Source organism: Xiphophorus couchianus, chromosome 6, assembly GCF_001444195.1.
Source record: "Xiphophorus couchianus chromosome 6, X_couchianus-1.0, whole genome shotgun sequence".
In the NCBI taxonomy this organism is placed as follows: Eukaryota; Metazoa; Chordata; class Actinopteri; order Cyprinodontiformes; family Poeciliidae; genus Xiphophorus; species Xiphophorus couchianus.
In genome coordinates, this window is record NC_040233.1 from 21,920,530 (window position 1) to 21,945,990 (window position 25,461).

General features: G+C 36.5%; 1 protein-coding gene across 1 annotated transcript; it reads right to left on the reverse strand.

Annotated features, from left to right (window-relative positions):
- Positions 1-925: 925 nt before the first annotated feature.
- LOC114146822 (activin receptor type-2B-like) lies at positions 926-24,454 on the reverse strand. The gene is made up of 11 exons (XM_028021215.1): positions 23,842-24,454; positions 18,997-19,204; positions 14,450-14,565; positions 11,722-11,873; positions 11,419-11,562; positions 11,127-11,270; positions 9,776-9,924; positions 8,137-8,251; positions 6,654-6,792; positions 6,316-6,446; positions 926-4,926 (listed from the first exon to the last, which is right to left on the reverse strand). Exons 1-11 carry the CDS (start codon positions 23,891-23,893, stop codon positions 4,732-4,734), a joined length of 1,545 nt encoding a protein of 514 aa, XP_027877016.1. The 5' UTR covers positions 23,894-24,454; the 3' UTR covers positions 926-4,731.
- Between the last annotated feature and the right edge of the window lie 1,007 nt (positions 24,455-25,461).

Here is a 25,461-nt window from a genome sequence, read left to right on the forward strand (position 1 = left end):
ATTTATTTTCAAGCATCATATTTATATGGTCAAATTAAATCAATTATATAAAGAAATTCAAAGTTAATACATTCCAGTTAAATCTGATTCATTCTTGCAGTCAAGAATGGATTTGGCCATGTATTTGGCCTATTATCCAAATACATGGCCTATTATCCAGCCATGTATTTGTGCATTAATTCTGTCCATGATTCATACATTACCCATCTTACCTAACAGTTTGTCCATTCCTTCTCATTTTGGAGGCTTTTATTCAGAGTGAACTTTTGTACTTGTACTATAGAAATGTAGGAAACTGGAAATTTAAGTCTGGAAAGGTTTTGAAATGTAACAATGTATAGGAACCCTGAAAGATTCTGTTGATGGATACCTTCATTCATCTTGTTTAAGCTGAAAAGTAAGAGAGATCTTAATACTGTCAGAGATAAAAGGTCAATTATCTTCCCATCAGCTCTGATCAGTTTGTCTGACAAGTATTCTTTCATTTTAAAGCTATTTGTGTGTATATATAAATACATAATTTATATCTGCAACACATTTAAGCGCTACATTGTTTTGGTCTGTACATTCATTCATAACATCTGACTAAAAGAACATTTGCCGTATATTTGACGTGAACTTTGAACACTTTAAAAGGGCTAAACATTTGGGAAGTTTTTGTTTGAAAAAGTGTGACATTTTTACATGAAAAATGTGCAGGCAACCTGTAATAAAAACATGCCTAATATAAAGGATTACTTAAGAAAATGAGAAACAAAAAACTAAATCCATTCCAAATATTGTCCCAGTTAAAAATTAAGAACACTGCTGACACCCCTGCTGCCATCTAGTGTCCATGAGCCCCATAGACTTTAGTTTTACTCAACTGTATCGGCAATGTAGCAGTTAACCATGAAACAAATTCAAAAAATAAATCCAACTAAACTGTATTATCAGGATTTATCTTTATTTTCATATACAAAAAGATGAATGTATTCTCATCTAGTTTATAGTTCTAAGCATTTCAATGCACAGATAGTTTTCATTCATACCGATTTAAAGAAACCAAACAACCACACACATGCGCCCACACACACACAATTCACATAAACAGGGAAGGTCACATGGTTCCAACATTCGTTCACACTATAAGAAAAAAAATATGCTGACTGCAAATGAAAAAAAAAATACAAATAAAAACTATGATTTTGCTTTCACAGGATTCACACATGAAAAGGAAGAAACCCTTTACATTTAGCAAGTAAATATATACACAATACTTGACTTTTTTAATATATTTTTTGTTGAAGATGAGACTGACTCCGTGTTAGTGTTACTAAAGATACTGCATGAGGTAACATGGTTTTTTTCGGTTCAGAAGAGCTGGGTGTAAGACAGCATTTGGAGGTAACAAGCGGTCATGGCAGATTTTACCACATGACACACTGTTTGCCTGGCACGATTCGAAAAAAAAAAAGCACCTGGGCCACGTTCAGCTTCCGCACTAAAGTTTTAAACGCCTGGGTTCGTTTTCTTTTTCCTGCCCATCAACAGACGCCCGTCAGAGGTTGATCCAGGTGTGAGGAGTTGTTCTGTGTTGATCTGCAGAAGATTAAGTCACAGCTGAGTTTATTAACTATTGCTGTATAGTAAATATTGCTGGACCATTGGACCATGCACATGGAAACTGTCAGCATGAATCCCGACGGTGCTGCATCAGTCAGTCATGTGGCTACAAACACAATGATGGTTTTCCAAAAAAAAAAACAACACTCAAAAACATTGTTCAGTGTCGACTTGATTATTTTCCCCAGAATTCCTTTTTACCAAAACTGCACATCAGCGAGAGCTACAGACCACTGTTTTAAAGAAAGAAAAATAATCACTACCTTTCCACACCACTAATCAAAGCACAACAGATGAGCCTGTGTGTTGTCCAACGTGGCTAAACTATCACTATAAACAGGTCAGAACATCACATCAGCAGGTTACTATTGAGGCAATACTGTTCAAACAAGTGGCCAATCACAGAAGCCGCCACACCAAACCATAAAAATATTTGTTCGATTTTCTTTTTGTTGGTGATATACACGCTAATTTTTAAATGCCAGTGCCACCCTCACAACTTCTAAATAAGATGAGTCAATATCATAAACCACTGATATCAGTAACACTTCTCTTAAAATGATCAAAAACCACAGGGCTAGATAACTTAAATGGATTGGTAGCAATAGTGTCAATAAATCTCTTTCTGTAACTGAAAAACAGAACTGCAAATGCCCTGATTCTTTACAAGTGCATCTTAGAAAATTGGAATATAATCAAAAAGTATTTTTGTAATTCAATTCGGAAAGTCAAATTATAGGTTCGTTATACAAAGTCATGTAATTTAGTTGCTCATTTCTATTAACTTTGACTATTATAGCTTACAGCTAATGAAAACCCAAAAGCTAGTTTCTCAGAAAGTTAAAACATTGCATAAAATCAGTAAAAGTATTTTTAAGGCTAATAAAAACATTTTTCTTTCCTTCCATTCAGCCTTCCTTTAAAATGCTAGGATGAAGCACTATGAACAGACATTTTTTTTAGTGACCTTTAGGATTTTTAATTTTAATACAGAAATGTTGTGGCTATGTTGACGCCAACACAATAATGGAGCAGACTGCTGAGTTGGCAGATGTTCAGCACACTGTCATTGAAACTCCTCCACTAGGAGGGCAAGCCACAAAAGGTCATTGCAAAAGTAGCTGACTGTTCAGAGTCCTGTGTGGAAGCATAATAATGGAAAGTTCAGTGGAAGGAAAACGTATAGCAGAAAAAGAAGCACAGATTGGCACAGTGCCTGTCCTGACCAAGTATTGAGGGAATATACTGTACTGCCTATTAAAAATATTTTTTTACTCATATAGTAGTCAAAATTTCTGAGAAACTACAATTTGTGTTTTCATTGGCTGTAATGTACAATCAACATTAAAATATAAATATAAAATATTTCCTTCTGTGAGATTTAATAATATCTGAGCCTCACTATTTGAATTAAATGAATTTTCAAAGATACTCAAATTTATCAAGATGCCCCTGTATATAAAATGTAAAACAAAAAAAATAATATTTAAGTATTAGGCGTCTGTGTGTATAAGCATATTTACAGGAATCTGCCTCTCTTCTTTTTACATTTGTAGGGCATATACATTGTGAAAAGTGGTCAGGTTCTATCAAAAATGGAAAAAATAAAATCCAAATAAAGACAGAGGCCACCCACCTGCAATAAATCCTCTCAACTACTAAAACACAATAAAATACATTAAAACAACTCGATATACATGTAGAAAAAGCCTGAGGTACTTGTCAGAATATCTGAGGTCAGTCTGGAAGAGTAAGCAGCTGAAGGCTTACCCAGTCAAAAGGAAAAACACAAAACTAAAAAAAAAAACAATAAAACCCACAAAAAACAGGTTATTAGCCTCACATAATATCATGGATAGTTAGTGTTACATTAACAAACAATACATGTACATCTACAAATCCTTGAGTATCCTGGAATAGTCACAGCAGCATAACGGACATTCAATGTATGGTATTCATATTATGGTACAACTATGGCATTGCATTTGAGACAAAGGCAACCAATTTGAGCTCTCCTTGCATGACATACAGTGACTGAGGTATCTGTGGACCCGTGTCCGACTGAGTCTAGTAACCAAACACAGATGACTTAAAAAATAAAAAAAATGCATGACAATCACAAGGATAAACCCTCAATTACCTGTTCATCGTCCTTACTTTAAAAACACACACTCTGTCTAAAATCATTCAGATTCTCTCGCGCTCGCACACAAATGCATACAGATAAAATTAAGAATGTGTAACATTGCAACTCCAGACAGCATCCGTCAATGCCCCTGGCACTGGCAAAGGAGTAACTCTGAATTTTAGCAATTAAAAAAAACAAACAATAATCCAGGAATATGTCCATGTTAGCTAGCTGGATCGCTTGGCTCTCAACTTATAGAAATGTTCCAAAGAAGCCTGCTGGATACCTGAGAGGTAGTTCCAAGGACAAGACATCTGCCCGAAATCTTCAGAAAGTCCAAAACGTCCAATATGACTGCTCAGTTCGGATTTTGCTCCCTCCCTTTAAAAAGAAAAAAGCTGTGCGCCGTTCTTTTTTACTCTCTCTCCATCTCATTCTGAAGAATTCACAGGTCAGAAAGAAGGGAGCACTCTCCAAATGTGTAAATCGAGAAGCTTCGACCCCTGAGGAAGATGAATATATTTTTGTTTAACAGTCTCAATGTTTCCTCCGAGGTGTGCAGCGTGTTGTCTGAGGTTTGGAGCGAAGGTTTTTCCAGAATTTGGCCGCAGACGGGAACTCCGACAAAGACAGCAACTCATGAGGAAAAAACAAAAATTAAAGAAAAAGACTAAAACGTGAAAGAAGTACATGCGGTACTGACAACATTTAAGGTTTGACACAGAGGTGGGTGTAAAATGTGCCTATCGCATAGCTTATTACTATTTCAACTACAGCAGATGGATGCCTTAGTAAACACAAAGGAACATTAAACAGAAATAAAATACCAGTATTGAGATAAAATAGCAGCTGCATATAAGTTGCTAGGGTGACAGGGAAGGGGAGTGGGACTGAGTTGTTAAATATTAACGAAGATCCGCTGAGTTTGGGTTTGAAAATTAAAAACAAAAAAAAACAAAGAAAAGTCAGGAGCTCAGGTGAGGCAAGTTGTCACCCGTTTAGGTACTGGACTCTTTGGGAGGTAGGTCCTCGTTGATGAGAGACGTCACAATGGAGGCTGGGCTGTCTGAGGTAGTGCTGCCTATCGTCCTGGCGATCTGGCTGATGCGCTCCTCCACGCAGCCGGCTGACAGTCGTGCCTCAGCGTCGTGGTCCCAGCATTCCTCGATGGTCTCGCACATCTGACTCAAGCCCTGCAATCGAAGATGGAACAGGAAGTTTCAGTGGCATCTTTGGTAAAAACAAAAACAACTACAGGTCCTTTACCTCAGGCCAGGTTGGATGTTATACAACAAATGCTAACTTTTTTGCTATTAGTGGATAACAGCCATTTGCAGTATTTTCCCAGTGTTTAAACACTATTTGAGTATTTAATAACCAAAGTGCTACCACATAAACGGCTTAATAGCAAAAAGATTTTATCATCACCTACAGAAAAGCAATATAAAAAAAGTTTACATTTTTTGTCACTTACTTCAGAAAGTGAATCTCATACTACTACCCAGTGCTTATTTGTTGTAATCATTGCTAACAGATATAACAAAAAACCTTCTGTGTCAGAAAACGTACAGAAGATCAATATAAAGAACATCTTAAACAGAAATGTCAAGTTTCTGAAAACTGTTTATTTATATGCATGAATATTTGGTAGGAACTCTTTTTACACCAATTATTGCATCAATCCAGAATGCCATGGCGACAATCCTTGTGAAGCTCCAACAAACTGAGATGGACTTTGCTCGACAATCCTGTCGAGGCTGTGGTTATCCCTATCGGACCTTTTTTTACACAACTTTTTCCTTCCACTCAACCATCTATAACCATCACATTATTCCTACTTCTTCAGCAATGACATTTTTGTGGTTTACTATCCTTATGAATATTATGATTTCATGAGATAAAAGTTGGAGTTTCCACTGTGTGTAAGCCATAATCAACAATATTACATGTAAATAAAGGCTTGAAATATTTCACTCTATATAATGAATGTATATCATTTACAAGTTTCAACTACTGAAATGAGTGTTCCAATGCCTGTACATTGTCAGCCAGCTTAACACCATGTTTGTTTGACTCCATCAACACAGCAACTTCCTTTTATACCTCAAAATAAGCATCTTATACCAAGTGTTCAGCTGAGAGCACTTACCTTACTGTCCAAGGCTCATAATAGCTCTCAGTCACCACACCGTAATATTGGGTCTTACAAACTAGCCATTGGTTCAGCCCTCATCTATTGTAGGTAAATGCTTATACCGGCAATCTATTCAAAACCATGTTCTTTGTTTCTTCAAAATATGAGACTAACAGGGGTCATAATGCTCAAACTTCAATAATTAAAATCGTGCAGGCAGCAACTGCAGTTAGAGTGACAACATTCACTTTGACAAGGCATTGTGACATTTAAGTATTGGGAAATGTTGCTACACCCGTAGTACATTCATCAGTTTAATAGTCCATTCATTACAGATGAACAAAAACATAACGAGTTCAGAGAAATGTAAAATTTAAGTAGATTTACTGGAAATAAGGATGCAGCACATCCTGGTGTTGGAGTTGGAAATTCTTCCATGATTACTCACCGGATGTTTGAGCCAGCAGTCCTTGATGGCTGGACGCATCTTTTTGTGCACGACCACATCCTGGAGGTCCTCCAGGGAAGGATGCTGACCTATTTCATCCTCAAACGGCAGCATGTACTCGCCAACTGTACCTGAGGAGAAACAACAGGCCAATAGAGTGGAAACATAAGAAATAACCATCAGAACAGAGAATAACTATATCTAACATTGAATCTTTGGCCCTGATTGGACAGCTCCACAGACAAAATATAAACAAACCCCTTGTTTGCCAATACCACCTAAAGCAAGATGACCTTTCACCCGTTGGTGAAGTAACATTCCTGCACTGTTTGACTTACCGTCTGTCTCTGAGCAGCGGGACACCAGCTCCCAAAGCACCAATCCCATTGCGTACATGTCAATCCTCAGGAAGGAGTCTCGCTGAAAGTTAATGGCTCCCTCCAGCACCTCCGGAGCCATGTAACGCCTCGTACCGACCTGAAAAGAAGAACGGACTCCAATAATCTTCAAATTCACAAAGGCAAGCATTTCAAATAGTCTGAATGAAAGAAGTTTCTTCTGGAAACAGACCTGTTGCAAACTGTTAAATTATACTCCAGCATTTGGGAGTCAGACTCTTGCATGTTCCCATTCTGTAATAATTTAAGTCGTTTGAATGATTCACAAAAAAAATCTAATTACAGCAACCAAATGTACAAAAAATGAGTAAAAGGTGCTCCAAATATAGTCCACTGTGAAAGTATTCATGTAGTAAGCACAATCCTAAATGTTTGTCATTATGAAATTATTTGTAGACCAACACCAAGTAGTGCTTTCAGGTACACCTCAAATTAGAATATATGTTCCGATTCAGACTCATTTGTCAGATTAAAAGTGCCTTTTGAAAACAGCAGGAAGCACACATTTCTTTATTAATATGTTTAGTTTGATGTAATTTTCTAATCTTCTAAGAAATAAATGTGTTTTCATTAGCCGTCAGCAAAAAAATTATAAGTAACAGAAAAGGGGCTTTGAAACATCAGTCTGTGTGTAATTAATACATATAATATGTTTTACTTAACAAATTGGGTTGTTGGAATAAATTAAATTTCCAGTAATAATCTATTAAGATACCCCTGTACTTGGTTTTCCACATTTTTTTACAAACAAAAATCTTAAGGGTAAAAAAAAAAGCTCCAGCATTTGCTTTAATTTCCTCAAATAAAGTCAAACATAACAAATTCCATTCAGCAGCCCTATGTATAATGAACAGAAGGTGTAAATGAATGAAATATTTCTAGTTTTGTACATCACAACAGAAAATGTTTGGCAGAACTGCAAATATGAAGACTTGGTCACCCACTGAAACCCGGGGGTCAGGTAACTGTAGCGGTAATCAGAGTAACAGCTAAGACGTCCAAAATAACTCTGGAGAAGCCGCAGAGAGCCACACCTGAGGTGGAACAATCTGACATGACAACTAATAGTTTCATACTCCACAAGTCTGACCTTTATGGAACAGGAAGCTCATTCTTGAAAAGCAGGAGTGATTCTACATTCTGTAGAGATGTTCTATTTCACAAAGAAGGCTGGCCAAAACTTTTTTTTTTTTTTAAGAGACCTACAAAGCAGGTAGAGAGATATTGCCAAAAGACTTAAAGCTACAATTACAGCAAAATGTGGTCCTACAAATGAACGTGTGAAAGCAACACACCATTTTGTAGTGGTCTATCACACGAGGTTCCAAAAAAATACATTGTTGTGTTTTGAGGGGTATGAATAAATTGCACTACATGTATAGTGGTGACAATAATAAGAAACCCAAAATAAAGTTCATCCTACCTGGCCATGAGTATCTCCAGGAGGCTTTCCTGGTTCGAATCGCACAGCAAGCCCAAAGTCCCCGATGACTGCAGTTAAATCATCTCGCAGTAGCACATTCTTACTCTTGAAGTCCCTGGAGGATTTATTTCACAGCAGCCATTAAAATGCCTTTTTTTAATGGAGGTGTTTGGTCACAGCAGGCACATAATTTAATGCAGATGCTTTCAGAGAGAAACAAATCATTCAAGCACAACCTGGAAAGGGGAAGATCTGATCTGAAATAAATCAAACGGGAACCATCAAAGATTTAAAGGGGACGAATCCCGAAATACGTCACACAGAGAAGAGAAAAGCGAAAACAAATCAGTGCAGAATTTTGTACCCAAGAGAGATGGCAAGAGAAATGTAACCATTGTATTTGAAAGAAATTGAGAAAATATTTTTCTCAAACGCAGTCAAAAAAAAGTTGTGTTATGCACCAAATAACCTTTCCATTTCTGATCAGATGATGACAGATGTGGACATCTGTCCCTTGAAGATACAAAACAAAGTGAGTGTAATTTTTTAAGAAAAACTGCATTTACACCGTCTGAAAAACTCCAGTCTAGACTCTTTCAGACACTTGCCATGTCAAAAGGTGGGAATAACACTGTTAGTAGATACAAAATTAAAAAGAAGATGGTGAGCATGGCTCAAGTATGATCAGGCTAAAGATTCTCCAAAGACAATGCATTTTCTCTGACATTGTTCCCACTTTGTCATTAACTTTCTCAGCTTAGTGAGACAGATGCGACAATGAAGAGCTAAAACTTACACCAATCCAAGTTAAAAAGAAATCACATTTCGGTAAGTGATTTTAAAAAGGGTTTTCTTGCCAATAAAATAGAAAAAAAAACACAAAAATGTGCTTCGTTCCTTATGTTTGAATCAACCTGACATGCAGAGCAAGAGCAAATCAATTTAGCAGATATCTACATGTCTTGTTTTATATCAGAATTATTATATTTGTAATAATGCTGTAATTTTAGCAACATTCTTGGTAACTGCTGCTTTTCTGTCGAATAAATGTTCATGTTCTACTTACTACTTTAACTTTTTGTATCAATCAAATTATGCTGTGAAATTACCTTTTTACACAAGGTTATCATGCCTGCCTATTGTGTGCCATTTCTTTTTATTTTTTTGCTTGACTTCAGCATACTATTCGTATTCTAGCCTAACAACCAATTGAATTACAAAGGCTTATTCCAAGTAGCAAAGAGAGGCAGAGAGGTGCACACGACATGCTTTACACCATTGAGCATGAATCATAAAAGCTGAATTGAGAAGTGTACAAAATCTATGATTGAAAGGGGTAGGTAGACTTTGAATAGCTCCTTGTAACAAGGACTTTGAGGTGTGACTTAAACCTACAATGCACACAAACAACGATTAGAACATTTTGTAGTGTTTCTAAAACAATTGCTCCATTTTCATGTACAAACTTATAACATCTTTAAAACTCGGGGTCCTTAAAACTTAGCATTTTTAGAAGATTAAAAGCTGAAAGAATAGGGCTTTGTATGACAGCACATCAGGAATGAATGCATGTCATACATTAAACTGAAATAGTGCTTGTCAGTATATTTCTTTCAAGTAGATTTCTTTCTTTTCTTACCTATGTGCAATAGTAGGTTTGGGCCCCTCCCCCTTGTAGCTGGGAATGTCTTCATGGAGATAGGCCAAGCCACGGGCCATGGTCTCTGCTATGTGACACAGCTCAGTCCAGGTCACAGTGTTGCCCTTCAGGTGGTCTGTCAATGAGCCCTGCTCACACAAAGCAGACCAAAGGTCAACAGGTCAGGTATGAACACATACAGGGGGTTTTTAATCCGTTTCAAACAGATTGCTGCTGCAAAGCTGTCAAAACTTGAGCCACAAAGAGAGACTATTCAACCCACCAAGAGCTAGCAAATGTTCAAGATTTATCTACATGAATTAGGATCGCACCTGAAAGTTAATTTATTTCAGAACTCAACTCAAAAAATGTGAACCCTCAACATGAATCCATTATAAAATGAGAGGTATATCAGGTATTTATGTTAGTTTTGCTGATTATGGATTAAAGTTCCTGAAAATTCAAAAGTTCATTTCTCTGTTAATTAGATCACATAAATCCAGAAAGTACTGGATTTTTAACACAGAAATGTCAGCCAACTGAAACACTCCATAAATTCTATATGCAGCTCAACATTGTTTTCTTTACACGTTGACACAATCAGCACCTTTACCAGTGAAAGGTTTTGGCATGTTGTTAAGAATGTTGATGACTTTTTACTAGACAACTGTCAGACAAGCAGTCTTCCTTTAAAAGAACATAACCTTGCAGTGTTTAAATTATTTTACTTATTTTATTTGTGTGATATTCAACTGATTTTTTTGTTTTGTTTTATTTAGCTGTAACACCTATACCAATCATTATAAATAAATGCATAGCATATATAATTCTGTGCACACATAAACTGTATAAATCATTAGCTTTGCCTTTTGAGTTAAATTAGTAAAATATAATAACATTTTGATGATATTCTAATCACTGGCCCGCACCATTGCAAAGTAAATAAACGGCAAAATTAGGCGGAAATTAACCAGAAATGGTGATATATTTAACTGTTACAAGTACGTAAGGTATCTAAATCAATGGATACTAAAGCCCTGAATAATATTCACAGCAAAACAAGATGTTTATGTAATGTAAACATTTTCCATTTCAGTGGCTCTGTAAGAAAAAATAAGCAAATTCAAGTGACAACTAAAAAAAGGAATATTTTTAGAAAAACTTGCAAAGATTGTGGCATAAATCAGAACACAACTGTTTTTCCTGACACAAATGGTATGAATTAAAAATCTTCCCTAGAAAGTTTAGATAGTTTGTTTTTTATGAGGTAAGAAATAAAACTACCCAGTAATTTTTCATCAAGTAAAAGATTGCTTATATTCTGTAAAGAGGTAGAAAACTGAGTTCTCACCCTCTCATGAAACTCTGTAATAAGCCACAGTTCCGTCTCCAGGTTGGTTCCGTGCTTCTCTGCGGCGATGTAACGCAAAATGTTTTCATGTCGCATCCCTGGAGTCAAGAAGATGTCCCGCTCATTCTGCCACGACTGCTTATCCTGCAGAAACAAGCATTCGTGTTCAGAGATTTTTGGTTCAAATAATTCAAATAAATCCTTCTGTCGCCACAAGTTTAACACTTAATACAAAGGGATGGAAAATCAAACATTTATAAGAAAATTTCAGCATTTTGGTATTCCATTGTACCTGAACTGGGAAGATTTTTACGGCAACATATTCGCTCATTAGCTGAGCTTTCCAAACACAACCAAAGCGCCCCCTGGCTTTGATTTCCAGCAGCTGCAGTGGTTTCAGACCCACCAAAGGGGATGGGGGGACTGGTCCAGGATCCTGATCAAAAAGACAGACAAGTTTCAAGTCAACTAAACCCATAAAAACACATATAATGTTCTAAATATTAAGAACAAGTCCTATAGCAAGTTACACAATATTTTAGACATTTTCAATCATCTCTATAAAGAAGTCAGAGTAGAGAGTGGCCCATCTCACCTCGCTCAGATCTACGTGGCCGTAAGGAGGCTTGCGGTGGCGGTACATCCACAGCGCCAGAACCAGGGCCAAGGACAGAACGCACAGCGGCAGCAGAGAGTACACCAACACGTTGAGCATTGATGGCACGCGGGGTGGAGGCCGAATTTTCACTGCAAACGACAAGCAGAGCAATTTCAGAGTGTCGGCTACATGACCTGCAGCTTTAGACAGCTTTTCAAACCTCCCCCAAAGAAAACTAGAACTGGTTTTAAAAAAGGAGGAGATGTTATTGATAAAAAAAAAACAACTTTTAACATCAACTGACATTTAATAAATCGTTAATATTTCATTTTTGTCACCAAAAAGTTACATGAGCTTCCGCATCTTGGAGATAATAAATAGAGGTGGTCGAGACTGACAGAGTTCTTAGAACATAATGCTCACAAACTAATTTAATAAATTAATATATGAATGTAGCAGACATTGGCCATGAAAGCAGAACATTTGGTGCAGTTTCCTTTGTAGAGAAAGTATTTTTTAATTCAAATCACATGTCCATGAAATTTATCGGATTTTGTAAAATATAAACTCAAAAACAGATTCTTTAAATTCTGTTTGTTGATGAGTTTGCAGGCTGAAATTAACTTTCTATTTTTTAAAGTTGATGCTTTCAGTATAAACTCAGTGTTTTACCTGCTGATCACCACTTAGAGATGTTCACACTAGCCAACAAACTAGAGCTGTTCAACACTCTTCGTCATTACAGATTTCTGACAGGCATTTTTTAATTATCACAGACTAAATCCAGGATTATATTTTTTCTTTATCACTGAATTAGGCTGTCCCATTCGATGCCTTAACCAAATACAGCTTGGGGGTGTAAAAATTGTGAAACAGTAAGAACCTTTTATTTTATCGGTTTTATAAATTAAATCCATCAGTTACACTGCAGGGAATGCAAGCTCACCACACCTAAAGCACCAATTCAAATAAAATAAAAAAGTCTAGATATCTGATGGTGTACTCTCTGCAAATGCGATGTATGCAACAGCCAATTTTTTTTAATCCTTTTTTTTCCACTGATGAGACATTTCTGAAATATTTTTCAACTTTTATAGTAACTTTAACAACAGAAGAGAAGTCTATTTGCTCCTGTTGCATCTGGTGAAGAAATGAGCAGGAAAGGAACAGAAATACTAGTCATCAAATGTTATGATGGCAAAGGAAAAGCAAAGTGGAAAACAACATTTTCTTCTTTTTTTTTCTTGCAGGATAGAATGGAACTGTGTTAAAATATGCTATGAGCCAAATTATCAAACAAGTCAAATGAAGAGTAAACATGCAAGCATAAACTTGGAACTGAAGCAAAAGTTTCCGTATGAAAATGTCAGCAGGGACAAGGTGTGACCTGGTTAAACACTGAATCTGCATTGTCCACTCCTACATGCTCAGAAGAATTTAACTGACTACCGTTTAGGGCTGAAAGAATTAGTCGGATAAATTGTAATGAAATCAGTTATTGAAATAATCGTTATTTCATTTATTGCATAATCCTTAACTGGATTAGACAAAAAAGGCTATTTGCTGAAAGAGCAACACAGTCAGTACCAATTAAGTCATAATTGTACAAAACGTATAAATTTTTCATTGAAGTAAAAAAAAAAAAACCTTCTTTGTCAGTAAATATGTTCTAACCGTCCTTTGCTAATGTTAAACTGCAGACTAAAGAAATTATGCTTTTGTATTTTAGGCAATAAAATGTTTATTTCCTTATTTTAAAAAGGAGTTGAATTATTTGTTTGTTTTTATATAGTATAAAATAAACGTAAGTGGTTAAATGAAAAATCTGCAGAACGTGTCCTTCTTTTTTATCCCAATAATCATCAGAATAATCAATAGAATACTCGATTAGTAAAATAATTGTTAGCTGCAGCCCTACTACTCTCATAACCATAGAAGCTGTCGCTGTCAAGAAAATCAGAAACTGCAGCTTTGAAAGCATCATATGAGAGACTCAAATGGAGCACAATTACAATACTAATGTAGACCATATTATACTGATTAAATGCAGCGTGGGATATTACTGCACTTCAAAGCTACTGAGTTTTCAAGCATACATACTGATTTTAATGAAGTGACGCACAATGACTCAGCATAGGGAAGCAGCCTATTCTTACATGCATCTGTGACATATTCAAGTAGCTTCTGCGTAATTCAAGATTAAGTACAAAAACCAAAATATACACCAACATCTTAAATATGCCAATTATAACAGCACAGATGTTTCATATTAGTTTTTAATTTACTACACTGCAAGACAAATTTAAGAAGTAGAAACAAAGCAATCGAAAAGGTGAAATTAGTCACTATGTTAAAGATCATAACATCCCAATCAAGAGTTTTAACAACATAAAAACTCAAATGTTGGTATTCCATATTTATTACCATCAGTTTGTTTCATTGTCAACTAATAACATCTAGGAATTAAAAACAATCAAAAAAATATACTAAATATAATATATAAATATATAATATGCAATGTATATTCAAGGTAAATTTTAGTCTTTAAAAAACAGAAAATTATCATAAAAATCTGACAACATTTGGCAAAGAAGTGAATATTGTAACCACTGCCCCTTTTAGCAGCTGCTAAAGTGCGTAATAATAAAGCATTATGGCCCAAAGGTGGTGTTGTGTTATAATCAACAGTGTTCACTGTGCGTAGGTTGGCTTCATCACCACTCACCTCGGCTCCTGCTGCCAATCAAGTCAGGAAGGTGAGTGAATCGCTCATTGCAGTAGTTTCCTTCGCAGCAGCAGAAGAACACCTGAGGGTTTTCCTCCATAGAGACACACTCTTGCCTAAAACATATGATGGAAGACCAAAATAAATACATTTTTGGTGTTTTGTAAATTAAGCTAACTGAAACTAGTTAGAAGGGAGTTTGTCTTTTGCTGTATAATATCCTCACATCACTAACAAAAGAAATGCAAACCAGACTTCTCGTTCACAAACTGTGACTTTGGATGCCTTTTATGGACTATCAAATACAGTGGTGTGAAAAAGTGTTTGCCCCCTTCCTCATTTCCTGTTTTTCTGCATGTTTGTCACACTTAAGTGTTTCGGAACATCAAACCAATTTAAAAAATAGTCAAGGACAACACAAGTAAACACAAAATGCAATTTGTAAATGAAGGTGTTTAGTATTAAAGGAGAAAAAAAATCCAAACCATCATGGCCCTGTGTGAAAAAGTGATTGCCCCCTACACCTAATAACTGGTTGGGCCACCTTTAGCAGCAACAACTGCAACCAAGCGTTTGCGATAACTTGCAATGAGTCTTTTACAGCGTTCTGGAGGAATTTTGGCCCACTCATCTTTGCAGAATTGTTCTAATTCAGTTACATTACAGGGTTTTCGAGCATGAACAGCCTTTTTAAGGTCATACCACAACATCTCAATAGGATTCAGGTCAGGACTTTGGCTAGGCCACTCCAAAGTCTTCATTTTGTTTTTCTTCAGCCATTCAGTGGTGGACTTGCTGGTGTGTTTAGGATCATTGTCCTGCTGCAGAACCCAAGTTCGTTTCAGCTTGAGTTCACGAACAGATGGTCGGACATTCTCCTTCAGGATCCTTTGGTAGACAGCAGAATTCATAGTTCCATTTATCACAGCAAGTCTTCCAGGTCCTGACGCAGCAAAACAGCCCCAGACCATCACACTACCACCACCATATTTTACTGTTGGCATAATGTTCTTTTTCTGAAATGCAGTGTTCCTTTTACGCCAGACGCAATGGGACACACACCTTCCAAAGAGTTCCACTTTTGTCTCATCGGTCCACAGAATATTTTCCCAAAAGACTTGGGGATCATCAAGATGTGTTTTGGAAAAATTGAGACGAGCTCTAATGTTTTTTTGCTCAGCAGTGGTTTTCTTCTTGGAACTCTGCCATGCAGGCCATTTTTGCCCAGTCTTTTTCTGATGGTGGAGGCATGGACGCTGACCTTAACCGAGGCAAGTGAGGCCTACAGTTCTTTGGACGTTGTTTTGGGGTCTTTTGTGACCTCTTGGATGAGTCGTCGCTGCGCTCTTGGGGTGATTTTAGGCTGCCGGCCACTCCTGGGAAGGTTCACCACTGTTCCATGTCTTCGCCATTTGTGTATAATGGCTCTCACTGTGGTTCGCTGGATTCCCAAAGCTATGGAAATGGCTTTATAACCCTTTCCAGACTGATAGATCTTAATTACTGTCTTTCTCAATTGTTCCTGAATTTCTTTGAATCTCGGCATGATGTGTAGCTTTTAAGGATCTTTTGGTGGACTTTACTGTGTCAGGCAGCTCTTATTTAAGTCATGTCTTGATTGAAAACAGGTGTGGCAATAATCAGGCCTGGGTGTGGCTAGAGAAATTGAACTTGGGTGTTAAAAACCACAGTTATAATCTATTTTAACGAGGGGGGCAATCACTTTTTCACACAGGGCCATGATGGTTTGGATTTTTTTTCTCCTTTAATACTAAACACCTTCATTTACAAATTGCATTTTGTGTTTACTTGTGTTGTCCTTGACTATTTTTTAAATTGGTTTGATGTTCCGAAACACTTAAGTGTGACAAACATGCAGGAAAACAGGAAATGAGGAAGGGGGCAAACACTTTTTCACACCACTGTAGTGTAAAGAGCACAAAACATCTCAATAACTCTTGTCAAAGTGTCTGGCAAAGTACTATTCAGTTGCTGTCAATATGTCAACAACCTATTAAAATGAGTCCAGGTATGAAGGATGTGAACTTTGACATGGTGTTTTTACGTTCAACACTCATGTTTAAAAGATTTTCCTTCTTACAAAGGAAAGTCAACAAATAAAGACTTCTCACACAGAAAATATTCTCACAGTTGAAAACATTCTGTTTTGGAAGGTATTAAAGCAGCCTTGATCACATTTATTTTTGTGGAAGCACTTTAGGTATCAGAGAAAAAAAGTAAGAGACGCAAGACTTTCCAACACTACTGTATGAGAATAATCAGACTGGCTAACCAAAAGTCGCTGCGTGTCATAAACTAAATGGCTATTTCAGCTTTTTAAACACAGGTTAAGATAAATATTACTTTTATTCTATTTAAGCCATTTCCATTTTTTACCACTGGGACCAAACCTAAAGCTGCAATATACAGGCTACTCTAGCCTGGACTGCACTATTATATATTATATTGATTTATTATACAATATATCATTATATAATAAATCAATAAATCAATATATTACCTGATATACTGATTTATTATCTCCCCATGCCTTCAATATATATGAAAGTATAGAAAGATTTTTTTTTAAACTCTGGGTTTCAGTAATCCAAATGATTTAATTTTTTTCTTTTCATTTAATTTTTTGTCAAAACAAAAAGAAAATCTAATTAAGTTGCTACAAATCACACATCTTGTTCTTGTGTTTTGTCTCAAGTAGAACTTATTGAACTTACGTAGGTAGAATCAAAGACTTCAAACATAGTTGTCTCGTAAAGCTGATGTGTAGCAGCACATTTATTTTTGTTTCATCAGAAGCATATGTGATAGTAGAGTCTCATTATACAGGTTCTGAAATTGGCTCTCTCAAAAAGGTGCCATTTTTGTCCATTCTTGTTTTTATTCAAAACCAGGAGTTCAAGGTTTTCTCTTCCAAGAAACCACAACTTTGAATAGAATAATAAATTCTACTGGCAATATTTTTTTGTGTGCTTCCTGTTCTTTATTTGCTTAAATATCTAACAGCAACTTTCAATCTTAAACCAACCAGGGAGAAAAAATGTTTTTCAGATAACAGAATGATCAGTTATATAAAGTTAGTTACCGTTATAAATGTTTGGAGAATTCTTCTTTCAGCTTTTGAATGCTGTGCAGCTTGTTGAATTTTTGACCTTCTTTTTTTTTACTTTCTGACAGTTGTTATGATGTGTAACCACGGCAACAATGTATTGTTTTTACAACTGGGAGCAGCTAATTAGCATCTCAAAAACTACAGCCCCAAATCCCAGAGGGGTTGAAAAGGAGGCTTCATGGATGCAGAGAAGACCAAAGAGCAGAGAATGGGGGAGGAAGTTCAAACTAGGACTGCAACGATTCATCAAATGGATGAAGGAAGTAGATTTTTAAAATTCCTCCAGATTTCATTAAACTATGTTTTACTGTTTAGCATACTGTGTTCTGGGCAGATGATTATTTGTGTTGCGCAAATTCCCTTTGGAATGAAAAACATTGTTTTTAGTTGAACTAAGCAATACATATGAAGATATAGAAAGATTTTTTAAAAACTTGGGGTTTCAGTAACCCAAATGATTTTCAGCCTATCCTGGGTATTTTTCATGTAAAAGTTTGTTCAATAAAAAACGAAATGTCAGAGTGACTGGAATTTTATCTGAATTTGGGGTGGAAACAAGAATAACTTTGACCATACTTATAAGTCAGACAAATCTGGTTGTTTCAAAAATACTTCCAGGACTAAAAACGTGAGAGCTGAGATATGGAAGCTAAAGAAGTGCCATACCTTACTCTTATTAAAGAAACACTGCTTTGTGCAGCCTATAGAATCAAAATTAACATGGAAAGAGTTACTATGATAAGGCTTTGTAATTTTAATGTAATTAACAACATGCAGCAACACTAAAATCTTAAAATCAAGCTAATGTACCAGAACAACAAAGATTTAATGTAATTTGTAGCTAATAGTCCTTCCAGACTGATCTGGAGTGATTGGCTGAGAGAACAGAGCCATTCTCTATAAGGTTATAGTGTCAAACAATTGAAAGGCAGAAATAGGAGGGAGATGCGTTGTTTACAGAGCATCTAAAATAAAATACTGCCCACTTTTAAAAGTGACTCACATATTCTATAATTTTTACGAGTCCCATAATTGAACAAGAATGATTTTAACGTTCTCAGAGTTTTTAATACTGAGTTGACAGAATTTATCTTTTTATGATTTGGGCCGTTAAATCTTTGCAAATTTACAAAAAAAACAAGTCAAGCTGCTTTTTAAATATGTTGGAAATACAACATGAGTGTATGTCAAGGCACCAAAGCTTAAAGAGATAGAAACTTCCCAGCTGAATACAAAAAATCTGTATTTGTTATGAAACTATCGACATCTGTTCTTAATGTTTGAACAATAGAGTTAGGACAACTACCCTCAGACCAAATGTGGATTCTGGAGTTGTTAATACTGCTGCCCCAGCTGTCTGCTGATTTGGGTGAAACTCAGACACCCCACAATAAAAATGCAAATGTGTTGACCTGACCTGTCATAGCAGTTGAAGTCATCCAGCCAGCAGCCTTTCTTCACCAGCTTGATGGTCCCTGAGGAGTTGAGCCAGGAGGCGTAGCAGTGCAGCCGCTTGTCCTTTTCCCCCTCGCAGCGCTCAAATCCACTCTGGTTGGTCCGCTCTGTTCGCCAGTTATCGTTGTAGTACACACATTCTCGGGTCTCCACCTCTCCCACACTGTACCCTGATGTGGACAGAAAGCCTTGGTCAGCATGCATCGCAATGAACTGAAACGCAGCGAGGGGAAGCAGAGACAAATGGCACAGGATTCGCTCTGTGATACAAACAAAACATCGTGGAGCAGAGACGATAGTCTCTCTGGCACCTAGCCAGTTTTGGGAGCTCTCTGTAGTAAAAAATGAAGAAAAAAAGGAGTTCCTCTGGGCTAAGAAAATGTTGTTGAATACTGGCTCAGCATAATCCCATTGACTAAATGATCTATTGAGAGAAGAAAAAAGCTAAATTATTAAATTTAATTAGCTATAGAACAATGATCTGCCTGCTGTTGTATAGAACCCTATCATACAGTCCAAAACTACTCCTACTATAATGCTTTCCTAAAGTATTCACAGTGAACTTTGTTATAATTACTTACTGTGCAGAAAATGCTACAGAACTTTGCAAAATTTGCAGATATGGCATGTGTCTGTATTCAGACATCTTGAGCAAATACTTTGTAGAATCACCTTTTACTTTTTTTGGTGTACGCATTTGGCTACAGACTCTCCTACTCCTCCAGAGTTGCCTTTAGTCTTCTTGGCCAGTTCTCTGTTAAACTTTTACTTTTCCCAGCCTGTCGGTTTTGATGGACGACCATGTACAAATAGTGAATCAGGAGTTTATCACAGTAAGGCAGGGAAATGTTCATTGGCGATAAAATGTCCCAAAAAGAAGAAGAAAAAATCCAATTGTGATATTGAGAAACTAGGGCTGGGCAATAAATCTTTAACACCACATATACTGGGATAGACATTTGATCAATATGAATAGAAAACACATCTGACAGAATGTTCAATAATTTCACTGAACTCTGATCCGGTATTGCACAGCATTCTGGGGGATGTAAGCAGAGGAAGCAAGGCAGGTGGCATCAACTCACTCTCTCAATTTGGTTACCTAGCAACAACCTGCTGAGTAACTTACGCAACAGCAGTTTCAAGTTTCGTCACCGTGCATCATAACTACTTAATAATTTTAAAAAACAAAGCGGAGTGAGAGGAGAAAATGGGTACGGCAGCTCAAGAGGAAATTGTGAAATAAACATTAAACATCAAAGGTTTAGCAGTATTTCAGATATTTAAAACAAAAAAAGTAGTAATTATTAATATTGCTTGATTAGAAATCCTTATAACTTGATATGTTTCTGAGCCAAAATTTTGACATGTCACTTTATCCATGAGCTTTAGAACCTCACCACTAAATATACACATCCAATATATGGCCATTAAAGGCCCATTCAACTGGCCAAATACGTATATTACAGATATCAAATCTGATATTGAAATGAGGATTATAATTTGATACAACATGTTGCTCTAATCCAAAGACTGGTATGTTTTTTATTAAAAAATCTTACAGTAAAAATGTTCTCCCTGATCTGGCAGATGTGTTGCCTGGTCTTTATGGTCATAGAGCAGCTTTATTCATACCAAAATGGACTCCATTTCCTCATTAGTTTTAAATTTTATTTAGTTGTGCCAGAACAAAGAGGCTAAATGAATAATGAATTATATACTCTCATACTTTTTATGCACTACACATTTTAAAAATGACATTTTCCCTTCACCTTCAGTGAAACACTACCATGTGTATAACATACAATTGCAATAAAATACATTGAATTTTCAGGTTACAAAGTGAAGAGATTCAAAGGGTGTGAATACTTTTGCAAGGCACCAAGTAAAATGCAATGGTGTTCGTAAGGACAGAAAATGTGTTCTGTAAATGGCATGTTTCTAAAATGAATACTCTCGTTACCTCAGCTGAAATGTGATAAGAGCAGCCAATTTCTAAATGTAACAATAGAAAGCTGTAGATAATGTCCCTATAGACTCTGATATTGGACACACACTCAACACACAGCGTACAGAAGCGGATGACATGTTGTGAACGTCAGTCAGAATACAGCTTGGACATTCAGGCTCAATCTTTGTTCAGAGGGAAAAAATAGAGCCTGTCTCTTTAAATCCCTGCCTATAGGAGCCTGCCCATCCCCCAACTTCACCCCCACCAACCCATTACACACACTCACACACACACACACACCCACACACACACATTCACACATTTAGCTGTCCAGCAGCACACAATAGACTTTATTCTATCATACAGGGGATGCATGAAATGACCAAACATGCTCATTACACAGGAGGGACAGAAGAAAAGATATTAAAGCCAAGCATACGCATTCATTTACATTCTTTTTACAGCACTGATGCTCAATGCTCCACTGAGCCGAGATGGCATTTCTGATATCTGTGGTCACGTGATCCGAGAGGACTTTTACTACAAGATCATTCCCCCCGAATCCTCCCTCCCCCTCTGTCACTTTACTGGGTTTTTATACCACAAACATGAATTCTGGAGAAGCAGCTTACTTTATATATCCTTCCTACTCCTCATGCCCTGATCTATAAGCCATGGAGGTATTAGGGGCAGAGATAGTTAAATCTCTAAAATTGCTTCTACACCAGTTGTAGAAAAAAAAACCTAGGAGAAATGTATTGATCATAAAAATATATCTGTTGAGCTTAAGCTGAGGCAGGAATAGTGTATTCACATGTGGGGTAAGAGGTGCATATTTGATAAACGAACGGCCACAAACACTCACTAAATAACAGAAGGAGAAAAAAATAATCATCCATGCTTGGTTCACATGGTTCCAAGGGCGTGTAATGATAACTTCAGAGCCAAAAATAATTCTCCCCTAAATCAGCTGCTGTCTGTGTTGATCAAATACCACAGATTTACCAAAGAACAATAAATAAATGAAATCCTGACAGAAGTGTTTATTACAGGTTCGTGCACAGGCCATAGCCAGAAGAGAAATGAAGACAAGAGATGGAAAACGACTCTCACAAAACATAATGTTTCTGATTTCACTATGGAAATTATGTCAATATCTAACGTATTATTTACAAAGTACATAACCAACTAATTTAATTTAATTCAAATGAATGATGGTTAAGATCATTTTGATTGTATAGTTTGTAATACCATGCAAAAAAGGACACGAAAGAAAAATTAATCTGACATCAAGGCATAAAATCTGAAGAATGAGTTAAGTTTCTCAATCTATTACCATAAATAATAGACTTTTTGGTGAACTCTTTGTCTGGAAATATGTATGAGCTGACAGCTTTAAAAGGCTCAAAAATTAGGTTTTCAACAGGTTTACATATGAACATATGCCTAATTAGTCCACAAAAAGTCTGGTTTTTATCAAACTATGGAAATTGTTTTCATCTCATTGTTTAAATGTAGCATTAAGGTTTACATGGAAAAATGTCAGCAGATTTTTTTGTTTAACATATTGTACTGTTTGTCACCGTTTTCAATGATGAACAAATGTTTCACAGTAAAAAAGATGATGTTTTAGCTAAAAGGAGTAAAAGTCAATTGTTTTGTGATTATGGATCATAACATTACATAGCAATCAAAGTAAATTAAGAGACATAAACTACCCTAAAATTAGAACATTTAGTTCATAATTTCAACCAAAACATATAACCCTTGTATCAGTTGAAATATATTTTCCTTTTCTTTCACAATAAATTATTTCTTTTCTCACACCATTGTCTTTTTTGTTACAAAGATGCCATGGAAAAGCTCAGCTTGCTAGCAAGTTTGACTTTAGCATTAGCACTGCTGCTAAATCAGAATGAGCCATGTTTGCCCAGTTTGTGCACTCAGACAAGGAATCCAGACAATAGAATCTAACCATGTTTAAAAATGCAATAAAAAAATACAAGTTTGTTTCTTCACCAAGAGAAAATAAAGTATCAAGGCTCCCACTGGTGAAATTTGGTATTGACTCTGCATCAATTTGTAATCACCAAGAGGGCAATTGGTATTTGAATGTTCAACTGCTGATAAAAAAAAGTAGCTTCATATAATCTGCTCACAAATATCTGCCAACAGGAGGTTGATTAAACTTGTTTTGGTTTGATCAATACTTATAATTAGCTCTTCAGAGTGAACGGGACATGAAATACTTTTCAACAAGCCAAGTGCACAGAATTGCAATGATTTATTTATACATACAAAATGTAAGTAGAATTAGATAAATATCATTGCCGGACTGTAAAACGGTAAGAAGGAAGGCTAATCCATAGTTAACAAAACAATTGTAGGTTTTATTGCCAAATTAAAAGTAGTGAATATAATTTAAGATGGCACAATTTATATTCTTGAATAAAACAGACAAATGTCCATGGGTAAAATGTAATGCCCACCAAAGTTCTTTTTTATAGTGTATAAGGTTTCAGGATGTTGATGCAGCTGCTGCCTTCTATTCCTGCCACCGTTGAGGAAGGCGAGCAACAGTTTTAATTTTGGAAATTTGTTCAACTTCTTAACACAGAACTATCGTGTTACGTGTATTTTAAGCTTTGGGTGAAATAAAGATGCACCTTCTAGGTAAAATACATTTCAAGAGTAGCGGGCAAAGAAGATTGTGACTGAGAGATTTAAATCCCGGCTGAATGGCAGTGCCAGTAAAGTTTAACCGAGGGTCGACATTTCAGACAATTACGATCTTTTTCGACGGAAACCTTTGCATATTGACCAACAACAACAAAACAGAAAATAACAGCTGCTTACCTGCGCACAAAGTTCCCAGAAGAAGTGAGCAAGTCAGCCATGAAAAAGACATGTTCCGCTTTAAATACAGGACAGAAATTTCGTCCTCTTTCTTTCGCGAACATTAAAACTCAGGTTGGCCCAAAACATCAGTCCAGGAGCAAACCGACCACAGGCCTCTCCAGTCCCTCCAGCAGCCTAACCACCACCACCTCCTCCTCCACCACCACAACGCGTATCAATAGCCGCGACGCTGCAACAATGTTGCAAAGAAAAGGAGCGATTAATTGACTGCCGGGGTGTTAGTCCGCGAAAAGGTGCATCGGAAACGGCTCCACGAAGCAGCTGAAGCGTCCGAATCGATGTCAGGACGCTGTTTTTTGAGGTTATTCGCTGGAATAGTAGCACCGCTGCGTCGGGGAGGTCGGTCGGGGGTTTACATGCATGTTACTGATCTGTGTCCAAAATGGCTTCTAAATGGGGAATGGGCTGCAAACAGGGAAACCCGGATGTGTAAACACAAAGGGGGGAACTCAGGCAGCCACAGAGTGACCTTAACGCGACACCGCGGATAAAAAAAACATCGCCCCAAATTATGACTTTATTCCGACGTCCTGTCGATGATTATCACGTTTTCTTTACACACTCAGGCTGAATAGTAGCGCCGAAGAGGAATGTGAGGTTCCGGTGTATTTATATCAGCGAGCGATAGGGGAGTTGAGCTTTCTTTTATCAATGTGAGGATTTTCACTGTACTTTTGAGTTCTTATATGTTTTACTTCTTTTAATTAATATTTAAGGGAGACGCGGTTGGTTGCGATAGTTTTTACGCTTTTATATTTTGTTCAGAATTAGGAAATGCCTACATAATCATTCCTTAATTAAAACAATGCTTAAGCTGCTGGACTAGAATATTTTTTAACTGTAACAAAATTTGAATTATGTTTTTTTGTTTTTTGCTGGTCAGACTTTTTGGTAAATCGATCAATCAAAATTAGATGAAAGGTGGTACCCAATTCTAAGCTAAATGATTTTATCTGAGGAAAATACGCATTATAATGTTTTTAAAGTCACTATAGGGCTTTTTTTCTCTTCCACAGCTACAGAAAGAATAACACAGCTGTGCAATCAAGTCTTTGTCAATTTCCTGTCTTGCAAAATCTGCTGTTATAAAGATCACACTTAATAAAAACTCTTTGTGATTTGGGTTTATGATATCATAAGAGGCACAACAACGATGCAACTTCAATCCAGTTTTCCTGTTTGCCAATTTGTATCAACATTTAGCTCCTTTTGTATGTGTGCTACAAACAAACCTCTTCATTCCAATTTACTTAAATGGATATTAGTTTACAACTTTAGTAACAGTTTTACACATTTTGAAGATAAAATATGTATAAAAATGCTCAAGTCATGCATGATTTGCGTTTAATGCACTTATCTGTCATGTTGTTCAGTAAAACTACCTCTAAATGTTGTGATGTCATCCACCCAAATACTCATGAAGCAGGATTAGTAGTCTGTTCCTCATTACAACTTTTTAAAAATCCTGCTATGGAACTCTATGCTTCATTACCCATCTGTGTTTTTTGGTCAGTGTGCATTTGTTAGTGAAAAGTTAAAATTCCACTAGATACTATC

Bases quoted from the DNA above. Each gene is read 5' to 3' on its own strand.
- LOC114146822 (XM_028021215.1), bottom strand. From the start codon at position 23,893: ATGTCTTTTTCATGGCTGACTTGCTCACTTCTTCTGGGAACTTTGTGC. The intron at 14,566-18,996 runs GTCAGGTCAACA...CATATGTTTTAG, and splicing joins GACTTCAACTGCTATGACAG to GCAAGAGTGTGTCTCTATGG. The intron at 11,271-11,418 runs GTACAATGGAAT...TTGTTTCTGCAG, and splicing joins TAAAAATCTTCCCAGTTCAG to GATAAGCAGTCGTGGCAGAA.